Raw genomic sequence first — 24,711 nt, forward strand, 5'->3', positions numbered from 1 at the left:
CTGCAAGATGGAGGAGGAATCCACACTATCTGGTTCTTTCGGTAAAGTCACGTAGATAGAAAAAATAATGAAAGAAAACGCGACGTTTCGATCGCAACACAAGCGTCCGTCTTCAGGTGAAAAAAAAATATCTGCTGTTGTGGCTTTATATCAAGCTTTATAAAGCCACAACAGCAGATCATTTCTTCTCACCTGAAGACGGACGCGTGTGTTGCGACCGAAACATCGTGCTTTCTTTTATTATTTTTTCTACCTACGTGACTTTACCGAAAGAGCCAGAGAATATGAATTCCCGCAGTCACGAAAGCTTCAAATCAAGATGGAGGAGGAACTTCATCGCCGCCATTAGAGCGTCGCTCTCACCACTTTGAGCTTCTGCAGGGATGCGGGGGTGATGGCGAACTTGACGATCGTGTCCAGCGTGGGCTCCGGCTGAGCCTACGATGCACAACAGAAATACAAGGGCCGGAAGCATACAGCAGTAGGAACGCCTGTGCCTCAAAGCAACAAGTGCCTGGGTTAAATTCCCAACTCGGGCACGGTTCTATGTGGAGCATGTTCTCTCCCCCTGCTCTGCATGGGTTTCCTCCACGTTCCACAGATTCATCCCATAGCTGCCGCCGATTAGCACTGCTGGCGATGTACAGGGCGAAAGAAGTTCAACATACATCCAGCTAAAAAAATCCTGCAATGTACCTGGTATTGGCCAAACATCCCAATGCTGAAAATATACCTGCAAATGACTCGTTTGGGATAAGACGCAGCAGCATCAGGCGCTCCTGCGAAAAATTGGTAGGACGGTCCTAAAAAAGAGTCTTAAGACTCAGTGAGGCTTTCCAGAGTAAGATAAGCATAAATAAATATCCAATCGCTTCTGACCGGAGTGTGAACGATGAACTCGCAGGTTTTGTGAACGTCCTTGTTGAGCAGCGATCGCTTCATCTCACAGCGCAAAGTGTACTGCAGAGAGATGCACAAAGACAAGCACAGAGACAAAGATCCCCCATATCGCATTAACAGACTGCTGGGGAAATTGCTGTTAGCGAGCACCTATGAATACTGGAACAATACACCCGGGGTGGGTAGCCAACACAAAGCTGTACCGCCAATGTCTCCCTAATGGAAAGGTTTACACACCACACCAGGTAATCATTTTAGGCTGAGTCGACTCAGGGAAGGCCCATGACCGGTTCAGATAATTGTCACTGATGTTGGCTGTGAGCGGAAATAGAACTCGGGTGGCCAGGTTTGTCGCGTAATGCGCTAACCGCTGCACTACCGCTCCCCATAGATACGCATAGACACACGCAGAGAAAGGCACAGAGACACGCACACCGCCGGAAACGGGTGTGCCGTGTTCCCGAGCGGTCAGTGGCATTACGTAACCATTGCCCGCGACGGCTTTGTCCGTGTCCGAGCCGAGCAGTTGCACAACAAAGATGTGCCTGGCCCACGTCCCTTGTCCGGTTAGTCCAGGGGGGGTTGGCAACCTGTGGCTCCGGAGCTGCATGCGGTTCTTTAAGGACTGCAGTGCTGCTCTTGAAATATTGAGGTTTTTAAATCCTTTATATTAAGTTCACTTGCTTGCTTAGGACCGTGCAAACCTTTCGGTCGTTTTTTAACCCACTTCCCGTGATCCAATCGAGCTGACATTTTCCACACACACTCGTTGTGCGTGACAATGAATGTTCGTGAAAATTTTATTCCAAAATTTTACACTTTTTAGGAAAAAATAATGGTATGACTGTGTGTGGGGGGGGGGTCTGTTTGTATGTATGTGCGTGCAAGTCTTCATCCTGGTTCTGGTTGTATGTGCTTGCGTGTGTGAGTGTGTGAGACGAGGTGGCCGAGTGGTTAAGGCGATGGACTGCTAATCCATTGTGCTCTGCACGCGTGGGTTCGAATCCCACCTTCGTCGCGATTTTTTTTTTTAATCCTTTATATTAAGTTCACTTGCTTGCGCGCTTACGACCATGCAAATCTTTCGGTCGTTTTTAAATCCTTTATATTAAGTTCACTTGCTTGCTTGCTTGCGCGCTTACGACCGTGCAAATCTTTCGGTCGTTTTTTAACCCACTTCCCGTGATCCAATCGAGCTGACATTTTGCACAGACTCATTGTGCGTGACAATTTATTTTCGTGAAAAAATGTTTCCAAAATTTTACACTTTTTAGGAAAAAATATTATATTTAATTACCAATTGCTTAATGCTGCCATGCAATCATCTGACCCATAGGTGGCAGCCATCTCAAGCCAGAGGACGAGAGGACTCTAGCCGCCACGCATATAAAGGATTTATAGTGAAAAACTTTGTTTTTACGGGTTATACTTGTTTTATTACCAAATTAGAAATAAAGGCTCTGCTTGTTATTTTGGTTGACCTTCGGAGATCAGTTTACCATGGGCAATGGTAGGCAACCTGAAGCTCATTTAGGATTGTTTCGTGACAATATTTATTAAGGACCATCTTGTATTCACATGCATTGCGGCCCTTGAAATGTTGAGGTTTTTTTTACCGAATTCACAAAAAATGGCTCTTCTTGTTATTTTGGTTGCTGACCCCTGGGTTAGCTCCACCCTCCACCCACGTCATCGGGATCGTAACGACCGATCGTAACTCGCGAACGTGTCCTGTGATTAAATATGTCAACGACAAATCGCCGGCTGGATCGACGCTTGGAAGTCGAAGTCCATCTCATCTCCAAAGCAACCAGTTGCAGACACGTCACCAAACAAGCATGTTCTGTTGCAATGCAACCGAGCTGTGTGAGCGATCGCTCAGGTGTGGGCCCGGCATCACGGACGTACGGACGCACGCAAGCAGCAAACCCCTACAGCGGGTGTGCGTGCACGTGTAGTGACATAAGAGGGGAGGGGCTGCTGGGGGCTCTGGGACCCTAGGCAACCCAGACGCTTAAGCCCCTTGGCGCCAGGCGCTAGGTTCCCAGGCAACCCAGACGCTTAAGCCCCTTGGCGCCAGGCGCTAGGTTCCCAGGCAACCCAGACGCTTAAGCCCCTTGGCGCCACCAACGGGGGGGGCTGTGTGTGCTCTATGGGATATCTGGGGGCACACACAACCCCACCCCTCGTTGGGGACGAGGCATAAAAGGGCAGCTCCCTGGACGATCGAGGCCAGTTGTAGCTCAAGACCCAAGACCCAAGACCAGCCATCTCAGGACCCTGGGACGATGTGAGGGCCAGTGGTGGGACTCTGGAACTCCCGGCTCTACGTCCTTGTGAGGGCGAGTTCCAGAGCGTAGCCAGAGTAGTGTATCTAGGCTGTGTACCTAGGCTGTGTACCTAGGCTGTAACAGAGTATCAGGACTGTTGGAGTGTTGGATTGTAATAAAGAAGTTACCTCTACAAGTGTCTCCGGAACCCATTACACACGTACGAGCGCTGCGTACCTGGATGTTGACGTAGACTCCGTGGTAGGTCTCGAACAGGACCTTGCTGCTGCCGCTGGCTTTCAGAGGGAACTGGAAGGGGATCTCCGTGCGCCCCGATGGCAGTTTCCCTGGCTTCACTACCTCCATGGAACTGCTGACGAGCTGCACGGGCTGTGAAGAAACATCGACGGCAACGAATCCCGTGAACAGACGCGGGGGCGGTGTCGGACGTGCGACGGCGCAGCCTGACCGGTTTGAGCGGAGCGCTGTGATGTGACGCTATCAACTCTAAACTAAACTTTAAACTTTACCAGGCAAGGCCCACTGAGCTATATGATTCTTATTCAGAAGTGACCTGGCCACAAATGAAAGCTCAATGAAGTGGCTTATCACGCGCAAATTTATAGCAGCCAAATACTCTAAACACGTGATGTTGATTCTAAATGTGGAGGGAATAACCAAAGGACCCGGACAAAAATCGACGCAACCATGGGGAGCACATGCAAGCTCCAAATATGCAGGTGTAGGGTCGGGATCGAACCCAGGACCTCCTGCATACCAGGCGAGGGAGATAACATCTCGCCACCACAGTGCCCCTAGGAAGGCAGCAGCGTGTTAGATGGGCCGCTGCTGGAACCCGTGGCAGCCAAGCGAGGGAACGAGGCTGACCGTGGAGGTGGAGCGAGAGATGGAATTAGTCGGTGTGCGGGTGCCGGATGGATTATTGCATCGCGGAATCTTGAGAGGGAGCGGTGGTGTAGTGGTGAGCGTGCTGCGCTATGAACCCAGCGACCCGAGTTTAATTCCTGCTCACGGCCATAACCAGTGACAATTATCTGAACCAGTCCTGGGCCTCCCCTAGGTCAACTCAGCCACCCACCTCCTCGTGTACCGTGCCGGCCTTCATAGGTGCTCGCTAACAGCACTTGCCCCTACAGTCTGTGAAGGCGTTGTCTTTTGTGACACTGCGGGATCGTGAGAGATGGTGGCAGCTTGGGAGGCCTTCACCTCATAGTGGATTGACCATGGCCGATGATGATGATGATGATGACTTGACAATGATGACGATGATGGTGACGACAGTGAGGACGATGATGATGATGATGAATAATGGATTTGAAGGCAGAGCCGTGGGTTGGGAGCGCGGCGGTGGTAGTGGTGGCGGAGGCAGCGACAGCGGTGGTGGCCCTGGTGGTGGCGATGTTGGTGGTGGCGTTGTCGTTGGCGCTGGTGGTGGTGGCAGTGGTGGTGGTGGCGGCGTCGAAGTTGGCAGCAGAGGTGGCGGTAGTGGTCGTGGTGATAGTGGTGACGGTAGTGGTGGCACCGGTGACAGCGGTGGTGGCAACGTGCACCTTGGCGGAGTTGTAGAACGCCTCGAAGACGCCCACGCTCTTGGAGCTGAGCTGCAGCGTGACCGTGCCCTCGAGCGCGAGGGAGATGCCCTGGTGCTGGACGGTGTCTCTGCCCTGGATTACCACGAGCCCCGACACCATCTCCTGCTCCGCGTGCACGCGCACACTCTCCGTTTGACTAGCTATCACACTGCTGTGACGCGGCTCTTAGAGGACGTCTACCGTGGAGATGGAGCGATGGAATGAGTTCGCGTGCAGGTGCTGCGTGGATTACTACACCACGGGATCGTGAAGGACAGCTTTCAGAGGTCTTCATCCAGCAGTGAATATATCATTGCCGATTATAAAAAGATGATCAGATGGCAACCATGATGATGTTTACGATGAAATGAGATGACGATGTGAAGAGGTGAAGAAGTGAGAGCGCCTCACCCCATCGTAGTAGACCTTGTTTGCACGCTTCAGTTTGATGTCCACGGCCACCGCCATCGCCCACACTCAGCTCCACAGCTCTGAGAAACACATGGGCAATCCACAAATACACTGTAAACCTGTCTGATGGAAATCAATTCCACAAGAAACATAGTGCCTTGACATTTAGGGAGGGATGTACTTCAGGGAAAACCTAATTCCACCTCATTTCAAAGCTACGACCATCATCTCTCCGGGGTCGATAAAAAATATCACTTTATGTGGGGTGAAGTCAGCAGTGGCTATAAAATGCATAGGCTTGTGGAATGTGGAATTTCGACCACTGGATCATCACTTTTAACAAGATGGGCACCAATGCCTCAATCCTTGAGGAAATTGGTGGCTGGGTGGGTTGGTGGCTGGGTGGGTGGGTTAATGGGTGACACGGGCGGTGGTGGCACACGCCTGTAATCGAGCACTGTGGAGGCGAGGGTTGGTGGATGGCACAAATTCTGTGAATATCCCTTCCAATAGGCGTCGAGGTTCCATACCCTGGCTCGCCATGAGATGGCGGTACGGCAAGTGGACTAATCGCCTTCTCAAAGCGTTGCCCCCCTCACGCGCGTGTATGATAAACATAACTCGTCAATACGGCAATTGCCTGAAAATATCTCAACATAAAAACCCAACGCAGGAGTCTCTGCGAGCCAGCGCATCTCTCCTGGACGAACAGAAGACGTGTCCCCTCCTCACCCTCACTCACAGCAGCACTCACAGCACCTCACCCCCTCACTCACCCACCTCACCCTCTCATTCACCCTGTCACTCACCCTCTCTCACCCGGTCACTCACCCGGTCACTCACCCGGTCACTCACCCGGTCACTCACCCTCTCACTCACCCACCTCACCCCCTCACCCACCCACCCTCAGTCCCTCACCCTCTCACTCACCCTGTCACTCACCCTCTCTCACTCACCCTCACCCTGTCACTCACCCGGTCACTCACCCTCACACTCACTCACAGCAGCACTCACCCACCTCACCCCCTCACTCACCCACCCTCAGTCCCTCACCCTCTCACTCACCCTGTCACTCACCCTCTCTCACTCACCCTCTCACTCACCCTCACCCTGTCACTCACCCGGTCACTCACCCGGTCACTCACCCGGTCACTCACCCTCACTCACAGCAGCACTCACCCCACCTCACCCTCACTCACCCACCCTCAGTCCCTCACCCACGCTCACTCACCCCACCTCACCCTCTCTAACTCACGCCGTCACCCTTTCGCTGTCATTCAAGCACAGTCCCTCTCACGCTCTCCGCCTTTCACACCCCTGCCCTCAGCCTCACATCCTCACCCCCTCACCCTCACTCACCCTCTCACTCACCCTCTCTCACCCTCAATCACCCTCTCTCACCCCCTTTCTCACTCAACCTCACTCACCCTCACCCCCTCTCACTCACCCCCCTCTCTCAACCTCACTCACCCCCCTCACCCTCACTTACCCTCTAACCCTCCCACTCACCCTCACCCTCTCACTCACTCACCCTCACCCTCACCCCCTCTCACTCACCCACTCACCCTGTCACTCACCCTCACCCACTCACCTTCTCACTCACCCTATCACACACCCTCTCACTCTCACCCTCACTCTCACTCACCCTGTCACTTACCCTCTCTCTCACTCACTCACCCTCTCACTCATCCTCACTCACCCTCACCCCCTCACTCACCCACCCTCAAACACCCTCACTCATCACCCTCACTCATCACACCCACTCGCCCTCTCACTCACTCACACTCACCCTCACCCACTCACCCTCTCACTCACTCACCCTGTCACTCACCAACTCACTCACACTCACCCTGTCACTCACACTCTCACTCACCCTCACCCTCTCACTCACCCTCTCTCACCCTCTCACTCACTCACACTCACCCTCACTCACTCACCCTGTCACTCACCCTGACTCACACTCACCCTCTCACTCACCCTCACTCACCCACTCACACTCACCCTCACTCACTCACCCTGTCACTCACCCTGACTCACACTCACCCTGACTCACACTCACCCTCTCACTCACCCACTCACCCTCTCACTCACTCACCCTGTCACTCACCTTCCCACTCACCCTGTCACTCACCCTGACTCACACTCACCCACTCACTCACCCTCTCACTCACACTCACCCTCTCACCCACCCTCTCACTCACCTTCTCACTCACCCTCACTCACCCACTCACCCTCTCACTCACCCACTCACCCTCTCACTCACCCACTCACTCACCCTCTCACTCACCCTCTCACCCTCTCACTCACCCTCTCACTCACCCTCTCACTAACCCGCTCACCCACTCACCCTCTCACTCACCCACACTCACCACTCACCCTCACCCTCACCCACACTCACCATGTCTCTCTCTCACCCAAACTCACCCTCACTCACTCACCCACTCACCCACACTCACCCTGTCTCTCACCCTCACTCACCCACCCACACTCACCCTGTCTCTCTCTCTCACCCACACTCACCCTCACTCACTCACCCACTCACCCACACTCACCCTGTCTCTCTCTCTCACCCACACTCACCCTCACTCACTCACCCTGTCACTCACCCTGACTCACACTCACCCTGACTCACACTCACCCTCTCACTCACCCACTCACCCTCTCACTCACTCACCCTGTCACTCACCTTCCCACTCACCCTGTCACTCACCCTGACTCACACTCACCCACTCACTCACCCTCTCACTCACACTCACCCTCTCACCCACCCTCTCACTCACCTTCTCACTCACCCTCACTCACCCACTCACCCTCTCACTCACCCACTCACCCTCTCACTCACCCACTCACTCACCCTCTCACTCACCCTCTCACCCTCTCACTCACCCTCTCACTAACCCGCTCACCCACTCACCCTCTCACTCACCCACACTCACCACTCACCCTCACCCACACTCACCATGTCTCTCTCTCACCCAAACTCACCCTCACTCACTCACCCACTCACCCACACTCACCCTGTCTCTCACCCTCACTCACCCACCCACACTCACCCTGTCTCTCTCTCTCACCCACACTCACCCTCACTCACTCACCCACTCACCCACACTCACCCTGTTTCTCTCTCTCTCTCTCCCCGTCTCTCTCTTTGGGTCGCTCGAGAGGAGAGGGAAGCGGCGCCTCGACCACGTGACGGAGCCCGGGTGCGCGTTCGGAAACTCCATTCACGCGCCCTCCACCGTAATCTCTGGACTATGAGACGCATTTAGATTTTTTAAACAAATATTCGCGCGTGAACGGCCAAACTTGTATAACCTTGTTGGGCGCCTTATCTCATACAATAGTTGTGTGCCTAACCTGATTCGTGTTGCTTCATTGACAGCTGCCACGAGTGTGACGCCGTGCGTCTCACCGCTCCATTGTTCGCTCTATTGTGGTGAATACGGTGAATCCCCGGGGTGCGTACAGAAACACCACTCGCATGGAAAACCATTCACTCCAGCGGCGCAGGCTGCGGCACGGGTACCGTGCAGGGGGAAAAAAACAAAAGGGTCAGCAGCCTCCTGTCGGGTAATAATGCGTCTCTACATCAGAGACACACACACTCACACAGATACCCACACAGAGAGACCCACACACTCACACAGAGACACACACACAGAGACACACACAGAGATCCACAGACTCACACAGAGACCCACACAGAGATCCACACAGAGATCCACAGACTCACACAGAGACCCACACAGAGAGACCCACACTCACACAGAGAGACCCACACACTCACACAGAGACACACAGACTCACACAGAGACACACAGACTCACACAGAGACTCACACAGAAACCCACACAGAGACCCACACTCACACAGAGAGACCCACACTCACACACAGAGACCCACAGACTCACACAGAGACCCACACTCACACACAGAGACCCACACACTCACACAGAGACCCACACAGAGAGACCCACACTCACATAGAGAGACCCACACACTCACACAGAGAGACCCACACACTCAGACAGAGACCCACACACCCACACATAGAGACCCACACACTCACACAGAGAGACCCACACACTCACACAGAGACCCACACACTCACACAGAGACCCACACACTCACACATAGACCCACAGACTCACACAGAGACCCACACACTCACACAGAGACCCGCAAACTCACACAGAGAGACCCACACACTCACACAGAGACCCACACACTCACACAGAGACCCACACACTCACACAGAGACCCACACACTCACACAGAGGTCCACAGACTCACACAGAGACCCACACACTCACACAGAGACCCACAAACTCACACAGAGAGACCCACACACTCATACAGAGACCCACAGACTCACACATAGACCCACAAACTCACCAGAGACCCACAGACTCACACAGAGGCCAACATACTCACACAGAGACCCACAGAGGCCCACATACTCACACAGAGACCCACAGAGACCCACAGACTCACACAGAGACACACATACACACACAGAGACCCACAGACTCACACAGAGGTCCACAGACTCACACAGAGGTCCACATACTCACACAGAGACCCACATACGCACACAGAGACCCATATACCCACACAGAGACCCATAGACTCACGCAGAGACCCACATACTCCCACAGAAACCCAGACTCACACAGGGACCCGCAGGCTCACACACAGATCTACAGACGAGCACAAAGACACACGGACTCGCACAAATACGAACTCACACAGACTGGAAAATGGAACACCCCGGTCACTACAAACAGAGATGAAAACTCTGGTTTGTGAACGTCTGACAACGTCTCCTCGAATAATAAAGCCCTTGCAACCACAGCGATAGCTGCGTGTCTCCGTATCCTGTCCAGGTCTAACTTCTAAACGATCCACTGACTCCTGTATTACAATCTATATATATAAAATCGCAAGTCTGTCTGTCTGTGTGTGTGTCTGTGTGTCACCAGACCATACGCAGTTTCATTGGACGGCGGTTGCCCCTGGCAACGGGTAGCGACACATTCGCTGCGGGGTGGACGCCATTTTTACATCCCGTTAAAAATATGCGCACGCATTAACACGCGACTCTCAGGTAAATTCATCAAAGTTTCACGTCCTCTTCACTCCCCTCCCACCCCAATGTGTGCAATTACTATTGTAGTAAGTATTCAGGAGGCTTGACGACGGGATCGGAGGCACACTAATTTATTAACACCAACTTGTGTACAGTAGCGGGTACACACAGTACCTAAGGGGTTAACGTCCCCTTTACTCAACTAACAGGGAGACACAACATCTAACCCCGCTAACCTAAGCCCAAGTCCTCCACTATGGAGCTAAGGGAGGCTACCTATCCCAGCCCTGGTCAAGCTGGGATCCCGGCACCCTGAGTCTGGGCTCTCGGGGCCACGCCACCGGCTTGCCCTGGTCGGCCCTGACAAGGACAGCGAGCCAGGGGAGCTCCGGGGCCTATGCTAGCTGGTCTTCGGTCTTCGCTGGTTAAAGCTGATACTCCGACCTCGAGCACTCCGGCTCACCACCTTTTATAGTACTCGGCCCCCGGGAGGGGCCCGTGGGGGATGCAGGTGCGGACGTCGGTGTGAGCACCTCCTCTGTGTACGGCCCTAACCACGTCCCTTGTGTTTGTTAGCCATCCGCGCCCATACACAATTACACCTCTACATCACCCCCCCCTGTACAGCTCGCAGCCGTCCCCGGCTGCAACAAAATCAGAATAAAGGTGCATCCCTCCCCAAAACCGTGTGTGCCTCGCGTAATTTTAACAAGAACAATGACAACCATAACAACAACAGGAAACAGGTAGAAGAAGAAAGAGAAAGAAAAACAATAACCCGGCGCACCCCCCCGAATAAATACCCCATTCCGCAAAACCAACATATATACACGCTCTCCGGACGCCTCCCCCCCTCGTCCGCAAAGGCCCCCCAACGGCCGACCTCACAATAGTCTGCGCGTTTTGGCGCGCGTTCTCGCGGCGGGCCCGTCACAAGGGCCCGTCCCGGCATGCTCAGTGGTGGTTGTTGACGGTCCGGGTGCGAGAGAGTCTGGTTTCGCTGCCGAGTGACCCCCGACCTCCCCGAGGGGGGTTGGTGGTCGTGGACCCGTTACTCCAGTTGCACCTGGAGATGGAACAGTTGATGTCAGGTTAGACGAGAGCAGCGACGTCGGGGAGTCGGCGGACCCCTCACACGTTTGGCCATGCGTGTGTGTGTGCAAACCACGGGGCGGCGCAATGAATGGTTTCAACCTTGAGGGGTGCACGTACCACCGACGCCTCCCCCATTTGACGCGTACACATTGTGGCCGCAAGACCTGTACGACCTCCACGGGCCCCCGCCACGGCCGTACCAACTTTGACGAGGTCGCCAGCGGCACCTGGGGACAGTGCAACCATGCCCTGTCCCCTGGTTTCCATTTGAACACATGTACCCGCCCCAGCCGAAGCCTCTCGTTCGCCTTCTGGCGGAGTTCAGAATTATGCACGGCCGCTTCCCGCGCCTCAGATAATTTGCCGATGTTAAATTTAACGTGTTCGGACAATGTAGACTTCGCCTGAGGCGCCGAGAGCTTCAGCTGGGTCGTCACAGGGGGGTTAGCCTCGCGGCCATACATTAAAAAGAAAGGGGAAAATCCGGTGGCCGCATGGGGAGCCATCCTGTAGGCTTGCAACACACCGGCAATGCGAAGGTCCCAATCTGTCTGGGATTCCGATACCTGCTGGGACAGCATGGACGTGATGGTCCGATGCAGCCGTTCCACCATCCCGTCAGTTTGTGGGTGATACGGGGAGGTCCGAATTTTCTCCGTACCCAAGAGGTCGCACACCTCGCAGAGGAGTTTCCCCGAAAAATTCTTACCCTGGTCAGTCAGCAGCCGTTCCTGAGCACCTTTGTCGAGGACATAGCCCTGGACAAAGGCCTCCGCGATGGCTGCTGCCGACTGGTTGGCCAGGGGCCAGGCCATAGGCCATCTCGTGAAGTATTCGACCCCTGTCAACAAATACCTATTTCCCCTGGGTGTAGCGGGAAATGGCCCGAGAATATCTAGAGCAACGAGCTCGTTAACCCGGGAAACCTTTATGGACTGCAGCGGAGGGTTGGACCCCCTTGCTGGTGGCTTCCGCTGCGCGCATTGCATGCACGACCCCAGGAGATCCCCCACGTCCTTTGCCATGCCCGGCCAGAAGAAATCGAGCTGGAGCGTGGTAAAGGTCTTGTGAACCCCCAGGTGCAGGAGCCGCTCATGAGCAGCCCATACTACCTTGCCCCTTAATGCTGCAGGCACCACGAGCCGTTGGCGGCGGGATTTTCCGTTCCAGTGCATTAAAAGACCCTGGAACAACCCCCACGAGTCAATGTTCGCCACCCCCTGACCAACCCCCCCGGTGTGACGGCGCAGAGCGAGGAGGGAGGTGTCCTCCATTTGGAGGCGTCCCCACTCCGCGACCGACAACCCCAGCAACGAATCCCTCCCTTCTTGCTTGATAGGACCCGAAGCCGAAGGCGCATCGGCGGCGGCCACGAGGACCGAATCGGTGGTGACGTTCAGGGGCCTACAACGCCCCGAACCCAAGAGGCAAGCGCACTCCGAAGTGGGTGGCAACCGCGACAGGGCGTCAGCGTTCGTGTGGCGGACGCCCTTACGATATGTGGTGACAAAGTCGTAGTCCTGGAGAATCTCCAACCATCGAGACAACTGGCCCGATGGTTGTTGAACCCGCAGGGCGTACTGTAGAGCCGCATGGTCTGTACGGACGGTGAAATGCCGACCGTACAGATACGGGCGGTACTGCTGAATGAAATAAACAATTGCCAATAATTCCCGACGGGTAACGCAGTACCGTTGTTCCGCTGGAGACAGTACCCGACTACCGTAAGCCACCACATGCTCTACGCCCCCAATGAGCTGGGACAGCACGCCCCCAATGCCCGTGTTACTTGCGTCTGTATCGAGCAAGAAGGGTTGTGAGAAATCGGGGTAATTCAACGGCGGAGCCCCCACCAGGGCATTTCGGAGGGCGCGAAAAGCAGCCTCCTCCTCCGGCCCCCAATGAAACCTGACTCCCTTGGACGTCAAGGCATGCAATGGTTTCGCGATCGTAGCGAAGTCAGCCACAAACTGTCGGTAGTACGACGCGAACCCAATGAAACTCCTGACCTCTCCCACCGAGGTGGGAGTCGGCCAGGAGCTGACGCATTCCGTTTTGGCGGGATCAGTGGATATCCCCGAGCGCCCAACAATGTGACCCAAATACCGCACCGATTCGCGGAGCAAATGGCACTTCTGCGGTTTAAATTTCAAATTGGCAGCCCGCATTTTGAGAAAAACAGCATGCAACCGCTGGAGGTGTTCCTCGAAGGATTTGCTAAAGACGATGACATCGTCTAAGTAAATTAAACACGAATCCCATTGCAAGCCTGCCAAGACCAGTTCCATTAACCGCTGAAAAGTTGCCGGCACAGAATGTAAGCCCATCGGCAAGCGGTTAAATTGGAAGAGGCCTTGCGGTGTACGAAAATCAGTCTTAGGTTTTGATTCGTCATCCAGAGGAAGCTGCCAGAATCCAGAAAGTAAATCGAGGGTGGAAAAGAATCGCGCCCCCGCCAAGGCATCGAGCGACTCATCCATTCGAGGAAGCGGGTACGCATCTGCCACAGAAATTTTGTTCAATCGCCGAAAGTCGACACAAAACCGCAGTGAGCCGTCGTGTTTTTTCACCAAAACGATCGGCAAGCCCCACGGGCTGTTGGAAGGGGAAATGATATCGGCGGCTAGCATGTCATCAACGGCCGATTTGACATGATCTTTTTCGGCGGGACTCAGCCGAAAGGGATTTTGGCGGATTGGCGCGCTGTCACCCGTGTCAATATGGTGTCGCAGCAATTTAGTACAACCAATATCAAATTTGTGTTGACTAAAAACGTCGGCAAATTCTTTCAAGAGAACTCGCAGCTGCGCACGCTGCGAGTCGGACAGGTCCACTGATCCCGCGCAAAGTGCATCCAGCCATCCGTCATCACAGTCCGAATGCGGTCGCGACGGAGGATCGGTGGTTACCTGACCCACGAGTGGTTCCTCATAGGGTGCCGGCGTTGCGTGTGCAAGCACGGTCCCTTGAGGAACCACGGCCGTTCGCGATCCTACATTAAGGACTGCAATGAAGGGGTCCCCATCCCCTTTCACCATGGTTTGAGCCGCTAGCAAATCGGGGCCATTGACCCCGGCCCGAGATGGTCCCAACAAGACCCCCCGATCCGCAACCCCCTCAGCAAACGGCCGACGCAACCTAAGAGGGACGAGCATCTGAGCCCCCGGGGGTACGCGCACAGTTTTTGCCACGAGCGCCTGCACGGTTGCAAACGCCCGACGCCCCGTGGCGGGGGAAAACAAAAACGTTACGCGCCGACCCGACGGGAGCTCGATGCACCCCTGGTCAATCAAGATACAAATGGGCATTTTGGCCAAGAAATCCGTCCCCAACAGGCACGGAACCGCCAGTGAGGAGGAAACCAAAACAGGGCCGGATAATTTAATGTCTCCAATGCAAATTTTGGCGCGGATTTGGCCAATGATGCCTAGCGAGCCCCCGTTAGCAGCATAGCATGGCACATCAACGGGGAGCAAGGGGCGACTTTGAACTGGAAGAATGTTATAGATCAAATCAGATATAATGGTCGCCGACGCTCCTGTGTCAATTAAAATCCGCACCTCTACCCCATCAATATGACCGACCACAACCGACGATCCCGCCGACGCTGCAACGACACGATGGGCGAGCTCCGACCACTGACCCGGTTGGAGTGCTCGCCGCATTTCAGAACAATCGGGCGCAACGGCCGTCGATTTGCGAGCCCCGTTCGGTTGAGCGCGTGAGTGTGTGTCGGATGTGTGCATGGGCCAAACGTGTGAGGTGCCACGACTCGCCGTATTTCTCTGCTGGAGCTTGGGTGGAGACGGCGCGGCGTCCTGACGAGGTGTCGCCCCGCGCTGGCGGGGAGCCCGGCACCCTGAAGCAACGTGGCCTTGAAGGCCACAGTTGTAGCAGCGTGTGAGCGCCCCAGATGGCCTGGGCTGCTCCTGGCGGCTCGGTCCATTCCGAGCCTGTGGTGCCGCCGATCTCCATTCCCCCCGCCGCTCCACCCCGCAGACCTCCTCCGATGGGAGGGTGGTGGCCGCCATGGCATGGCCGGCCACCCCCTTGGCGGCCTTGCGATGCAGGGACCGCAAGCCCCCGTGGATGTGGCGCGCGACCAGCAAGGACGACATCTCTGCGTCGTCTTGAGCCAAGACGGCGACGTCCAGCTCATCCGCGAGAAGCAGCAGCTTTTCAGCCACCATAGCGTCCACTCCCTCCTCGTCCATCCGCGGGAAAGCTGCCTTCGCCAGGGCCAGGAGAGCCGTCCGGAAGGCCAGGGGCGATTCGTTGGCACCCCGATGACGATCGTGGAATAGCTGCCTGCAGTCCGAAGGCGGCCCATAGACAGCTGACAGCAGCTGCAGCGCCAAGTGCAGCGTGGCGCGCTTTTCCTTAGGTGCCGAGGTGAGAGTAGCCAGGGCGTCGTTTTCCAGCATCGCCGGCAGCACGCGTAGTGCTTCGGCGTCCGTCCAGTTCGCCATCTCTTGATGAGCGATGAACCGCCTTTTGAAGCCGCCCCAGTCTCCGTCCGCGCCCACGAATTCTTTGAGAGGCGGCAGTCGCTGCTGTAACGCGACGTCCGTGGCTGCGGATCGCGCTCCGTCGTTCCCAGCAGACGTTACAGTGTGGGCGGGCTGCGAGCATGGCATCGCCGGTCGCTCTGTTGTTGACGCGCTGGCCGGTGTTGATGATGTCACGGCTTGTGCTTGGCCCTCAGCAGTCACCTGACGCGGCCCGGCCCTGCCCTCTGCTCGCACTGTAGTGATGGCGGGAAATTTAGCCGCGAGTCGCGTCGGGGTGGCGGGAAATGTCGCCGCGCTTCGGCTGCTGTCGTCGTCCCGCGCAGCCCCTCCAGCCCCCAGCCGCGTGATCTCTTCCAACGCGGCAGCCGCAGCGTAGAGCAGCTCCGCCAGGTGGGAGTGAGCCAGCCGAAGTCCCTCGTCCGACGCATCCCCCCTTCCTGTCGTAGCAGCGCGGGTGTACTCGGCCCCGGCTGCTCTGATCCGACCTCGGCCATCTCTGGTGGCGATTCGGCCGCGGTGTCCTCCATCTCCGACTCCCTGGTACGTGTCGTCCCTCATGTGTCCATCGTTGAATGTTTTACTTCTGACACCAGATGTAGTAAGTATTCAGGAGGCTTGACGACAGGATCGGAGGCACACTTATTTATTAATACCAACTTGTGTACAGTAGCGGGTACACACAGTACCTAAGGGGTTAACGTCCCCTTTACTCAACTAACAGGGAGACACAACATCTAACCCCGCTAACCTAAGCCCAAGTCCTCCACTACGGAGCTAAGGGAGGCTACCTATCCCAGCCCTGGTCAAGCTGGGATCCCGGCACCCTGAGTCTGGGCTCTCGGGGCCACGCCACCGGCATGCCCTGGTCGGCCCTGACAAGCACAGCGAGCCAGGGGAGCTCCGGGGCCTATGCTAGCTGGTCTTCGGTCTTCGCTAGTTAAAGCTGATACTCCGACCTCGAGCACTCCGGCTCACCACCTTTTATAGTACTCGGCCCCCGGGAGGGGCCCATGGGGGATGCAGGTGCGGACGTCGGTGTGAGCACCTCCTCTGTGTACGGCCCTAACCACGCCCCTTGTGTTTGTTAGCCATCCGCGCCCATACACAATTACACCTCTACACTATTATAGGGTCGGTAGATAATAAAATTATAGCGATTACACAGTATTATTGTAGCGCGGGGGGGGGGGGGGGGAACGGCACCCGTACCCAGCCTCAGCCGGGTGGGCAATTTAGGCGAGGCCGGAGGCTCTGCACGGTACTAGGCCTCGAAAGCCACCACGCGACTCTGAGGTAAATTCATCAAAGTTTCACGTCCTCTTCACTCCCCCCCCACCACAATGTGTGCAATTACTATTATAGGGTCGGTAGATAATAAAATTATAGCGATTATACAGTATTATTGTAGCGCGGGGGGGGTGGGGGGTAACGGCCCCAGTACCCAGCCTCAGTCGGGTGGGCAATCTAGGCGAGGCCGGAGGCTCTGTACGGTACTAGGCCTCGACACCCCACCCGTGTCAAGCGACGACTTTGTCGTATAAACTCGATATACCCAGCGTTGCCCGGGGGGAAAATACATTTAAAATCTTATGAAAACTTTCAAACATTACATACCAATGAAAAAACAACTGTGTAATTACTTTTAAACCCGACGCGCCAAGAATCGATTCTCTGAATCGCGCAAAGGAATCGAAGGTTGTAGATTCCTTTAGATTCGGACGATTCCCGTTTACTATAAGTTGGTTAAAGTCGATATAAACTGCTACGAACGGGAAATATCCGGCGTTGACCGGGGCAAAAATGTAATTAAAAACTCCTGAAAAAATAAAATAACAATGAAAATGAAACTCTATCATTCAAAATGTAAACCCCCAACATGCCAGGAATCGATTCTTTGAATCGCACAAAGGACTAATCGAAGGTTGTAAATTACTTTAGGATCGCGCTTCCTGTTTAATATAAGTTGGTTATTGAGTTGATATAAACTGCTACGAATGGGAAATATCCGGCGTTGACTGGGGCAAAAATATGATGGTGAGGGCGGTTGTGAGTGGCGATTGTGAGTGGTGATTAGTGAGTGGTGAGGGGAGGTTGAGTGGTGAGGGTGAGTGGTGAGGGTGAGTGGTGAGGGTGAGTGTTGAGGGTGAGTGGTGAGTGGTGATTGGTGAGGGTGTGATTGGTGAGGATGAGTGGTGAGGGAGAGTGGTGAGGGAGAGTGGTGAGGGTGAATGGTGAGGGTGAGTGGTGAGGGTGAGTGTTGAGGGTGAGTGCTGATTGGTGAGGGTGTGATTGGTGAGGATGAGTGGTGAGGGAGAGTGGTGAGGGAGAGTGGTGAGGGTGAATGGTGAGGGTGAGTGGTGAGTGGTGAGGGTGTGTATATATATAAGGTTATTAAGAAATATATTTTTCACCCGGGCAACGCCGGGTACTTATGCTAGTGTGTGTATATTTTATTTTACGATGTTCACCTGTTGAAGGAGGGAACTGGAAGCAGGAGGTGTTCTGTGTTGGTTTTTGCGTTAGTGCTGTGCACGGCGAGCATAGGCACGGTTCACGTTCAGTCACCCACATAGCTCCACAGTAGCCATGAAGGTTGGGTTTGCCCCACTGCTTCAGATGTAGATGACAATGCGTGTTACTCACTGACGTCACACGCAAGGAATGTAAGTGTAATCTCGCCCCTGGCCCTGCTTGGCCCCGAACCAGATTAACACATGCCGTTAGGCTGGCGCAGGGGTCGGCAACCTGCGGCTCCGGAGCCGCGTGCGGCGGCTCTTCAGGGACTGCTTCGTAGCGTCATTTATGAAGGACCACCGTCTCATATTCACCACATGCATTGCGGCCTTTTACCGAATTCGAAAAAAAAATGACTGTCCTTGTTAGTTTGGTTGCCGACCCCTGGGGTTGCACATTGTGGTTTGGTTTCTGGCTTCGCGCCGCAGATCGCCGGTGGGGAAGCCACCCCCAGCCGCGAGGGCCCCGTGCCAGACTCGGCCGAGAGGCGCCAGCGGGAAAGAGGCATCGGACATCAACCCACGGGGCCACGGACGGTGATCGCCACCACCACAATGGGAGGCACAATAAACCCTGCCCGATATCGGGCTGGGCGAGCGCCGTGCGTATTTATGGTGCAGCAAACAAGTGTCGGCGGCATTCTTGCTTTTAACGAGACGCACCGGGGAGCCGTAAACGCTGCACTTTTACGGCTCGTGGCGAGTCGCTCACACCGCCCAGGCGACCGGAGCCACATGGACGCTTCGTGCCGAGTCCGGACGAGGGCTCACGGCCGCTGGGGCAGACTTGAGAAGTGCCTTCGAACGCGCGCCGGCGTTAAAACCCGGTCACGGTCGCTCTTTTATGACTCGTCGTGCACAAAAGTGTCCCCCGTTAATGATTTGAGCTGAGCGGCTGCGTTGCGAAGGCCGACTTCTCTACCTCGCCTTTCAAATACTTCACCGCCTTTTTGCCTCTGATCGTAAAAAGAATTAAGCATCGCTCGTCTATAGCGGCCCACCTACAAGCGAGGCTCGAGCCGCGTCACACTTGACACTAAGGTTTATGCGGCCACTATTAACGGTTCATGGTTTATTTTCTTTGGGTTGGACTGTGCCATGATCTGGTCGTAATTATGGTGTTGGTGAACCCCTTTGCACTCCCCGACAAAGACAAACAAATTAAATTATCACGCCGTGTACACGCGATCAGTGCCCCCGTGGTTATCGTGGTGGCGAGATGTTAACTACCTTGCCTGGTACACAGAAGGTCGTGGGTTTGATCTCTACCCTGATGCCTGTGTAGTAAGACCGAATTAGGTGCACACACACGCAGCTTGGAGGCAACACTATTTATTAAACGGTAAATAACATAACGCTGTACATGAGGTGGTGACCACCTTCCTCAACTCACTAACACTCTGGAACGCGACACAGACTGGACCAGGCAGGCAACGGCCTGCCTGGCCCAGGACGACGACTCGGGACTTGACGACCGATGATGTCTTCACTTCGGAGTACAGTACAACAGCCTCGCTCTACGTTCACACCACGCTTATATCTGGTTTGGCGTGGCTGGCTCCGCCCCGGCGTGGCTGGCTCTCTTCAGGCCACGCCTCCCTTCCCAGGACACACCTCACTTCCCCCACCTCTGGGAAGGTCCGGATCCCTCCACCACGTGACCCCCCAGGCACCCCCTTGGGGCCCCAGCCTTCGTACAGGCCGACACAGTAGTGACCATTCTATGTCACTACATCACCCCCCCCCTGTATAAACACACGGCCGTCCCCGGCTGTAACACAACTGTGAAAAATCGAAAAGGTGTGCCTCCGAACCAGCAACATCAATAAATGACCGGCGACCGATAAGAAATACAATCACGTAATATATACAGAATCGACGAGGGTAAAAGGGAACCGCATAGAAAACGGGGAATAAACAACAAATATACATGAAAACTGGCTAACCCACTTACGCTCCAGCACAGCCCCCCCCCCCCCCCCCCCGTTAGAATCACGCATGCAATGACAGTCACCCGTTAGCACCCCCCCGCCTTTCCGACGTGGCGTCACAACCAGTAGCACGCGTCTGCCATATCGGGGGGGGAATTTCCATGTTACCACCCCACCGCCTTTCCGACGCGGCGTCACAACCAGTAGCACGCGTCGGCCATATCGGGGGGGGAATTTCCATGTTACCACCCCACCGCCTTTCCGACGCGGCGTCACAACCAGTAGCACACGTCGGCCATATCGGGGGGGGAATTTCCATGTTACCACCCCACCGCCTTTCCGACGCGGCGTCACAAGCAGCAGCACGCGTCGGCCATATCGGTGGGATTTTAACCCAGTCTCTCTCCAAGACTCGCATCGCAGCATATAGCTGTACCGGCCGAGCTGAGACGACCCAGTCTCTCACTCACTGCACAACATGCACCCTAACAACTGAGGGATACAGTCTCAACGTAACAGGACAACTCCACCTGAACCTTACGAATCTCCAGCCCACTGTTTCAACGCGCCTCGGAGTGTCTCAACCTCCGAGCCGTCAGGTCAAGCTGTCAGCCATAGCATGACGGGACCACACTCCCCGAGCCATGTGAGCGCACAGCCCACAAGGCTAGACAAGCCACAGAGTGTCTCGATCTCCGGGCTGTCAGGTCAAGCCGTCAGACACAGCATGACGGGACCACACTCCCCGAGCCATGTGAGCGCACAGCCCACTAGGCTAGACAAGCCACGGAGTGTCTCGATCTCTGGGCTGTCAGGTCAAGCCGTCAGCCATTGCATGACGGGACCACACTCTCCGAGCCATGTGAGCGCACAGCCCACTAGGCTAGACATGCCACGGAGTGTTTCAATCTCCGGGCTGTCAGGTCAAGCCGTCAGCCATTGCATGACGGGACCACACTCTCCGAGCCATGTGAGCACACAGCCCACTAGGCTAGACATGCCACGGAGTGTTTCAATATCCGGGCTGTCAGGTCAAGCCGTCAGCCATTGCATGACGGGACCACACTCTCCGAGCCCTGTGAACGCACAGCCCGCTAGGCTAGACATACCACGGAGTGTTTCAATCTCCGGGCTGTCAGGTCAAGCCGTCAGCCATAGCATGACGGGACCACAACGTTCATGCTAGACACGCAACACTCACTGGGCCATCCTGGTCAGGACCTGCGCCCCAAGATAGGTGACAGCCAGCAGCACAATTCCAAATCCCTGGCAGCATGTCACCATCGCAATTTAACACCATCACAACACATACAATTTGAATTATGATCCCCTTCAGAACTGATCCAATGCCGAACAGGTACGCACAATTTGTGACGATCCCGAATATTCAATGGTCACAACAATACACCTCACATCCCGTATCCGTACACATCATCTCCGAGACTCGCATTGCAGCATGCAGCTGTACCAACCGAGTGGAGAGAGCAACGCAATTTGACGGCAATTAACGGAAACGCACCCCCGATCCACGTAGAACACGAGGAGCATTCCCGCACAAAAGACATCATCTGTGCAACAACGGACAGGAACCAACCAGTGAGTTTGAAACAAACCGAACCTGTCATTTCAAAATCCCCTTCAACATTAACCATGGGACTCAGGGCATTCGAATTTTGAGAGCAAAAAAAAACTAGACACAAACGTCCAAAATCGCCGAATTGATTAATACAGTATATGCAGTATACGAAGTTCGTACAGTCAATCATTTGGCGCAATGCTCCATCCAGTCCCCACATATAAACAACAACAATCCTAGACAACCGCAACAACAAACCAATCCTAAACCCCTACGCCAAGCATCAAAAACGCCACACAGCAACACACCACAACACCAAGCACCCAACTAACATCCCTATGAATAGCAAACCAAAAGCCCTAAGCCAACCTCTTCCTGGCCACAACATCACAACAACAATATAACACCAAATAACACTCGCACAAGCCAACATGCAAAAAGAACAGAGGGAAAAACCGTCCGCGAGGAACACAAAACCGGAGAGTCAAACTGAAAAAGTCCCTCCCAGCAGTGTCTCCAACGTCGAAACCCTCTCTTCAATCACGGGCCCCTCTCGCTCTCACCACCGATGCCCTCCCCCGCTCTTCTTACTTCAATGTGGGGAGGGAGGCCAGTAATCACAGGGCTGCAGCGGCGCGCCGCCAGGCCGGCGCAGCACACAAGGCGCAAAAGGCGGGAACGCCGCCACCGCGAAACCACTGCCGCGGTGAAAATGGCGGGAACGCGGCTGTGGGAAGTGCGGGAACGCCAACACGTTGAAATGGCGGGAACGCCGCCGCCGCGGGAACGCTGGCACGTAAACAAATGGCGGGAACGGCGGCACGTTGAAATGGCGGGAACGCCGGCACGTTGAAGTGGCGGGAACCGCCGGCATGGTGCAAATGGCGGGAACGCCGGCGCTGTGAAACTGGCGGGAACGCCGCCGCAGTGAAATGGCAGGAACGCCGGCACCGCCGAAACGGCGCGAACGCCACAGCTGCGTCATCTTGCAATTTCGCCATCACTCACCAACACCCGGCCACTCCCTTGCCACCAGCAGCTGGTCGAGTTGACGAGCGACGTCGCTCCAACTCTCCGTCGATGGCGACCAGCCCGGTCCGCAGCCTCCTCCCATGCAGGCTGCAGTCGCCCATCCCCCGGGGCACACCACCGGGGCCCCGGACTCCGGGGTCGTCGCAGGGAGAGGCCAGGTGCAACCCACACCGTCCATCCGCACCTCCGGTTGGGTCTTGCACTTCGCTGCCAGCTTTTACACCATGGCAGCGAAGGGTACAGCTTCTTCAAATTAATCAGCGAAAGTTCGATGACCACTTCTGACACCAAATGTAGTAAGACCGAATTAGGTGCACACACACGCAGCTTGGAGGCAACACTATTTATTAAACGGTAAATAACATAACGCTGTACATGAGGTGGTGACCACCTTCCTCAACTCACTAACACTCTGGAACGCGACACAGACTGGACCAGGCAGGCAACGGCCTGCCTGGCCCAGGACGACGACTCGGGACTTGACGACCGATGATGTCTTCACTTCGGAGTACAGTACAACAGCCTCGCTCTGCGTTCACACCACGCTTATATCTGGTTTGGCGTGGCTGGCTCCGCCCCGGCGTGGCTGGCTCTCTTCAGGCCACGCCTCCCTTCCCAGGACACGCCTCACTTCCCCCACCTCTGGGAAGGTCTGGATCCCTCCACCACGTGACCCCCCAGGCACCCCCTTGGGGCCCCCAGCCTTCGTACAGGCCGACACAGTAGTGACCATTCTATGTCATTACACCTGTATATTTGGAGTTTGCGTGTCTCTCCGTGGTCGCGTGGATTTTTCTCCGAGTCTTCCGGTTTTTCTCTCCAGATTTAGAATCAACATCACGCGTTCAGAGTATTTGGATGCAATAAATGTCCACATGATAAGCCATGTAATTATTTCTGATAAAATTAAAAATAGTTTAAGTTTAAACATTTTAGCAATTATTCACGTGCAATTACGCAGATGTAGTATGAAGCCAAAGCGTGAAACAGGATAATCTTTGGTTCTTTCGGTAAAGTCACGTAGGGGAAAATAAAAAATAAAAATTCTAAATAAGAATTTTAAAAAATATATATAAATCACTAAATTAAATCACGACGTTTCGGAAGCAACACAAGCTTCCATCATCAAGTGGGACAACCAGAGCAAGAAACAAAATTACTGTAGTGGGCAAAGAGAGCTGTTTGTGACAAGCGATTATATAAGGTGTAGTGACATAGAACGGTCACTACTGTGGCGGCCCGTACGAGGGCTGGGGGCCCTAAGGGGGTGCCTGGGGGGTCACGTGGTGGAGGGACCCGGACCTTCCCAGAGGTGGGGGAAGGGAGGCCTGGCCTGGGAAGGGAGGCGTGGCCTGGACTGAGCCGGCCACGCCAGAGCAGATATAAGCGTGGTGTGAGCGCAGATCGAGGCTGTTGTACACCGAAGTGAAGACATCATCGGTCCTCAAGTCCCGGGTCGTCGTGTTCCAGAGTGTTAGTGAGTTGAGGAAGGTGGTCACCACCTCATGTACAGTGTTATATTACTTACCGTTTAATAAATAGTGTTGCCTCCAAGCTGCGTGTGTGTGCACCTAATTCGAACCCACTACAAAGGTAAGAGGGGGGGAGGAGCCAGGGAGGAGGGATGCAGGGGGCGGGGGTGTGGAGTAGGGGGAGGAGTGAAGCTGTTGTTTTACTGTAGCCCCGAAGTTATTAGGATATTACCATGTTACTGGTAGGAACGAAGTGAACCAGCCTACAATAGATTATATCGTCCGTCCGTCCGATGTTCGATTAGGTGTAGCAACATCG

General features: G+C 54.9%; 1 protein-coding gene and 1 non-coding gene across 10 annotated transcripts in view; one reads left to right on the forward strand and one right to left on the reverse strand.

The window, feature by feature from the left end:
• The window catches only part of VPS26C (VPS26 endosomal protein sorting factor C), a 19,809-nt gene extending 11,404 nt beyond the window's left edge, over positions 1 to 8,405 (reverse strand). Inside the window, exons 1-6 of one of the 9 annotated variants that reach the window (XM_078608298.1) lie at positions 8,287 to 8,402; positions 5,174 to 5,253; positions 4,742 to 4,888; positions 3,408 to 3,560; positions 880 to 960; positions 364 to 438 (exon numbers count right to left, since the gene is read on the reverse strand). In XM_078608298.1, the coding sequence (XP_078464424.1) occupies positions 364 to 438; positions 880 to 960; positions 3,408 to 3,560; positions 4,742 to 4,888; positions 5,174 to 5,230 (513 nt within the window). In that variant the 5' untranslated portion in view covers positions 5,231 to 5,253; positions 8,287 to 8,402. Of the gene's footprint in view, positions 1 to 363; positions 439 to 879; positions 961 to 3,407; positions 3,561 to 4,741; positions 4,889 to 5,173; positions 5,254 to 8,286 lie in introns of all 9 variants that reach the window. The other 8 variants (XM_078608299.1, XM_078608300.1, XM_078608294.1 and 5 more) reach the window with 8 other exon arrangements.
• Positions 1,837 to 1,918, forward strand: TRNAS-GCU (transfer RNA serine (anticodon GCU)). Its single transcript has one exon. It is a non-coding gene; the product is annotated as a tRNA-Ser (tRNA).
• Positions 8,406 to 24,711: the final 16,306 nt, after the last annotated feature.

This window comes from Lampetra planeri, chromosome 29 (assembly GCF_965212315.1).
Source record: "Lampetra planeri chromosome 29, kcLamPlan1.2.h2, whole genome shotgun sequence".
Classification (NCBI taxonomy): Eukaryota; Metazoa; Chordata; class Hyperoartia; order Petromyzontiformes; family Petromyzontidae; genus Lampetra; species Lampetra planeri.